Source organism: Somniosus microcephalus, chromosome 15 (assembly GCF_052327205.1).
Source record: "Somniosus microcephalus isolate GS21.2 chromosome 15, FLI_Smic_1.0, whole genome shotgun sequence".
Lineage (NCBI taxonomy): Eukaryota > Metazoa > Chordata > Chondrichthyes > Squaliformes > Somniosidae > Somniosus > Somniosus microcephalus.
Genome location: NC_141001.1, coordinates 110,859,268 through 110,864,434, shown reverse-complemented (window position 1 = coordinate 110,864,434; position 5,167 = coordinate 110,859,268). Strand labels below are relative to the sequence as shown.

The following is a 5,167-nucleotide window of genomic DNA, read 5'->3' as shown; positions in this document are numbered from 1 at the left end:
TTCTTGACTGAAGCTTTGATAGGCAATTCGAACATAACTCAAACACTTTTCATGTTTTAAAACTCTTGATAACCAGTTTAATTTTGTATGAAGCATTTTTTTTACTTGCACGAGAAAGAAAATGTTTGAACGTGACAGCTACCTATATACAAATATCAGAACAATTAGCTTGCACGGAGTTAACGAAGAAAAATAGAACGTTTGTTGTCTATTATGATGCATGGGTGGATATAAATCATCTCTACCGTATTCGGGTGAATATAAATGAAATTAACTTTATTATAGAAATCATTCTGGGAGATTTCTAGGGAAGACAAATACTTACATTTCGACATAACAAATTGGATTATATCGAAGACACAATCTACCTTTATCTACCAAATTGCCCACTTCCTTGAAGTTCTGTTACCTTTGCACATAAACTTATCTGCCAACGACCTTGGGCGAACCCAAACAGATACAGCTCGCTTATACACAACTAAGTTGGCTTCCCTTCCCCCAACCCCCACCCCCATCCCCCCTCCCACCCCCACCCAAAATAAAATTGACCAATATTTAGTGTAATGCAATGGTAACATCAAAGTCCATAAATCTAGAAATGTCGCGGTAGAAGCACTCGACAGTGGTCTAAGCTGGTGGTCGCTATGTCGCCCATGATGTCTTGTGGTCATTCCATGGCCAACGTGTACCAGATGTCCATCGAGACTAGTTGTTCTTGTTTTAAAACATACAGAAATGCCCATTTACAAATAATACACCGAGTAGAGAATTTCGAGGAGGGGGGGAGGGGGGGGAGGAGAAAGAACGTTTGTTCCGTCGACTTTACACGCCTGGCACGCCACACAAGTCCACGTGAGTCTTCTCAAAGTGAGTGTAACCTGCGCAGTCCCAGAACAAAGATACCTTCAGAGTCTCATCTCAGAAACAAATACTGCTGGGCTATCCGACTCTCCACAGTCTCTTTCCAACTCTCCCTTTGTTTTTTTTACTGCAATCGGGGCCAGTACTGAGACATGTCCGGTTCGCTCCCTGGCACTTGAACAGGTACAGACACTCCAGGGGAAATAAGTCCTGGGAAATCAAATGAAAACCATCGTCAAAAAAAAATCCTCTCAGCTCTTAACCTACTGCTTTTAGTTTGCACGCGATGCTTGTGTGTTTTTTAAAAAAATTCTAATTTTGCAACAATAACAATGATGTTGTGTAACGGGATAAATTTGAGATCCCACAAAACAAAAACAGAAGTATTTATTCATTACCGATGCGTGGTAATTCCCCAAACACTTGCAAAAAAACATCACTTGTTTATTATATGACTTGAGTGCTCCAGTCCTCAGAGGATTGGGCAACATTATAATAATGTTTGCTACACTTGTGTTAGAATTCTGGTTGCTATTTTTAAGTAGCAGACTCACAATTAAGTCGGGCTGTTGAAGCAGTTTATTTTGGCCTATCGTTTCACCGGGAATTCAGAAACCCGGGAGTGCTCCTGTTCCCTCACTTTATCCTCAAACGCTTATGAAGTACATTTTGAGATCTGATTATCACAGTTTGGTCATGAAACGAAATATTTGGCAATCTCCCAAGTTCAAATAATCGGTTAATTCGTTTATAAGCACAAAATCTACTAATATTCGTTGATAATTAAATTATTGATATTTATCTGTGCCTTTTAAAAGAATATTCCTTAAGGGGAAAAGACTGAGTTTTATAAGGGTCGAAATAAGTGGTTAATAAGAATGATTTTAGACAGTGATTGGTTAAGTGAGAACCGGGGTGAATGTGTATACATCGGTTCACACAAGTGGGCCAACGCACATATAACTGGGCCGGAGCAGTAAGGTGCTGAAGAATTTTCGGTGGCTCTTCTCTATAGTCTTACCTGTGGATGTGGCCCCCGAGGTGCCCATGGACTGGGGGTTCATATGTGGCTGCATGTGAGGCGGCGTATACGTGTCGTAACTGCGTCCATTAACTGACGGGCTGGTGGGCAGCATACAGGAGTAAGACGGCGTTTGGCTGGACACTGGCGACTTTTCGAAAAACAAATGGAAAACACAAGATCCGTTTGTGCATGCCGCAGAGAAAGCATTTAATGGCTGTTGATTCTGTTTGCTCTGCTCCATACTTACTTGCATAGACAGGTTGTTTGCCATGCTGAAGCTGGGCATCGGCGGCAGTGCGCTGTAAGTGTTTGTAAGGGATGTGTCTGCCCGACCCAGCATTGCACCTGTGCCAAAAGAGGAAACTGGAAACGGAAGAAGGGAATCTGTGTTAGAAGCAATTTATATTTGGAGACATAATGCCATTAACTTAACTTAAATACGTTTTTATTAGAAAGAGAGGAGATACCGTTGGTTATCCCCCACCCCCAGTTACAGGGTCTCTCTACACCTCCCCTGCTGACCGTGTCCAATCATAGGAGCAGGAGGAGGCCAGTCAACCCCTCCAACCTGTTCCGCCATTCAATGAGATCAGGGCTGATCTGTATCTTAACTCCATCTACCCGCCTTGGTTCCATAATCCTTAATACCCTTGCCTAACAAAGCTATCAATCTCAGTTTTGACATTTTCAATTGACCCCCAGCCTCGACAGCTTTTTGAGGGCAAGTGTTCCAGATTTCTACCACCCTTTGTGTGAAGAAGTGCCTCCTGATATCACCCCTGAACGGCCTGGCTAGAATTTTAAGGTTATGCCCCCTTCTCCTGGACTCCCCCCACCAGAGGAAATAGTTTCTCTCTGTCTACCCGATCAACTCCTTTGATCATCTACATGTTGAAGTTTGGATCCAGAGATTCCCTTCCTCCAGCACCTGTCCAGGTGGCCGCCCTTCAGCCACTGGGGCGGTGCTGTTGAACGTGGGGTCGCAGCTCGGCCACACTGATCTCACCTGGCGTCCATCCAAACGCACTCCCAACAGGAGTGGCTGGACAGTGGTGAGGTCGCAGGAAATTTGGACGACGCTTCCCATCTCCTGACCAGCCATGTTGCCGCACCGCCAAATTTGAGATCACCCGGCTCAACCTAGATCAGTGATCCAACTTGGCACCTTTCTGACCTGTGGAATTCAGTGCTACAATACCCAACTGAATTAGCTATTGAACCATGGGGGAGGGGGGCGAGTTCACTGATTCTCTGACGCATTGAAAGAGACACCGTGGATTTAAGCAGCCTATTTCACACAGTTAATGGCATAGAATTTCAAGGGATAACATTATTCCATATTTAATAATATTCCGTCCTGTCACGCTTTGATTGTATGGTCATATCGTGATCCAGACCCAACTGACGCCAATTACCTTGATAGAAATAAAATTTGTCTCTTTTATCAGATAGTCCCCCTCTATTAAGGATAACCCATCAGTCGCTGTTTAAACATACTGGGAACATTCCAGCCGCGAAGGAATGTATCCTATTAGCCCTGACCCAATTAAGGCTTCAATTCGATGTAGAACATATTTCTTTTCTTACGATGCCCTCGGGGGGTCCTGAGAAATGGGTCGCAAAAGCAGATAGCATTTTAACATGTTCTCTTATTGTAATCACTGCACTTTTCAGTTCTCGGGAAATCATAATTACAGAATCTGAATACTCGATTTATTAGAAATGTGTCCGTGGTCGTTTTGTCCGCGGCAGAGGTTGGACCTTTATATTAAACGTGCAATGATTTGTTAATTAATAAAATATCCCTTACGGGATTTAGCTGGGAGAAAAATTGCTGAGGGTGTTAAACTTTCTGGTTCTTTTAACTCATTCCCTCCTTTAGTGACTTTGCACTATTCTTTCCTCTTGTTTTCTTTGTGATTGGGTGATTGATCATGCGCTCGTTTCAGTAAAGGCGGCTGGAGGCTGTAACCCACGGATGTATCTTGGCACATTGTGCTCACCGGGAGTGGTGGGCTGTGGGATGGGCTGATAAACACTGGTGCTGAAGCTGCTGCTGATGGGGATGTGACTCGGGGTGTTGCTCGCTTGTCGTCTTTGATTCCTCAGCTTTTCCTCCCGCCTCCACTTTGCTCGTCTGTTGGAGAACCAAACCTGCAAAATAATGGAATGGGGGGGAGAGAGAGAGGTGAATGAACGTCAACTCAAAGGGGGAAAAAAGAGAAAAATTTGCATTTTCTATAGCGCCTTTCATGACCTCAGGACGTCCCAAAGCCTCTGCAGCCAATTAAGTACTTTTGAAACGTAGTCACTGTTGTAATGTAGGAAACGCCAATTTGCGCACAGCAAGCTCCCACAAACAGCAATGTGATAATGATCAGAAAATCTTTTTTTTAAAGTGATGGTGGTTGAGGGATAAATATTGACCAGGACACCGGGGATAACTCCCCTGCTCTTCCAAATAGTGGCAGCGGGATCTTTTACTCCCACCTGAGCGAGCTGTGTTTAACGTCTCATCCAAAAGACAGCACCTCCGACAGTGCGGCACTCCCTCAGTACTGCACTGGGAGAGTCAGCCTAGAGTCTGTGCTCAAGTCTCTGGAGTGGGACTTGAACTTGCAACCTCAGAGGCGGGAGTGCTACCCACTGAGCCACAGCTGACTCAAGTGCAACATTGCAACAAAGTGGAAAAAGATCACAGTGCTTGAAAAAAAATCAAAAATGTCAGAATGCTTCTTTGTTTCGATATTTTGGGTTGGATTTCTTCCTGTGCATTATATTTAATAGACACTCCGCTCTTGGACGGAATGGGATTGAAATCGCCAGCCTACATTCTGGCTTAAGCAGGGAGAAATACCATTTTTTGTGCCAATCGCCGACAGAAATTGACATGGCGATTCAAAAGTTACTGAAATCTCAGCGACAAGAAATTACAAAAAATAGTCTTGCATTTATCTAACGCCTTATCAAGTCTCAGAAACATCCCAAAGAGCTTCAAGAGTTTTACTTTTTGCAATGCAGTCAGATTAACTGGTTGGGTCACATTCAGGAACAGGGCATTGGTTTACCTGTATCCTAGCTTCAGGTAGGTCTATTTTGGCCGCTAATCGTTCTCTGGCAAACACATCAGGATAATGAGTTCTTTCGAATTCTGGAAGAAGAAAGCTTTTATTTGTTTGCGCATCTTAACGAAATAAGAAACATAAAACTCGAGCAACAGGGAGCGTGAAAGGTCGCGTGCTTCTCATCTCCCTCATTCTCCCTCTCCCTCTCTCTCACTCT

The 5,167-nt window shown here is 43.9% G+C and overlaps 1 protein-coding gene across 10 annotated transcripts in view; it reads right to left on the bottom strand.

Moving 5' to 3' along the window:
- Positions 1–531: 531 nt before the first annotated feature.
- LOC147107155 (paired box protein Pax-6) overlaps positions 532–5,167 on the bottom strand; it is a 32,122-nt gene continuing 27,486 nt past the window's right edge. For all 10 annotated transcript variants that reach the window (XM_086008273.1, XM_086008272.1, XM_086008274.1 and 7 more), the window contains 5 exons: positions 4,954–5,036; positions 3,889–4,039; positions 2,133–2,248; positions 1,883–2,033; positions 532–1,071 (listed from right to left, as the gene is read on the bottom strand). In XM_086008273.1, coding sequence (XP_085864399.1) covers positions 986–1,071; positions 1,883–2,033; positions 2,133–2,248; positions 3,889–4,039; positions 4,954–5,036 — 587 coding nt within the window. In that variant the 3' untranslated portion in view covers positions 532–985. The remainder of the gene's footprint in view (positions 1,072–1,882; positions 2,034–2,132; positions 2,249–3,888; positions 4,040–4,953; positions 5,037–5,167) is intronic.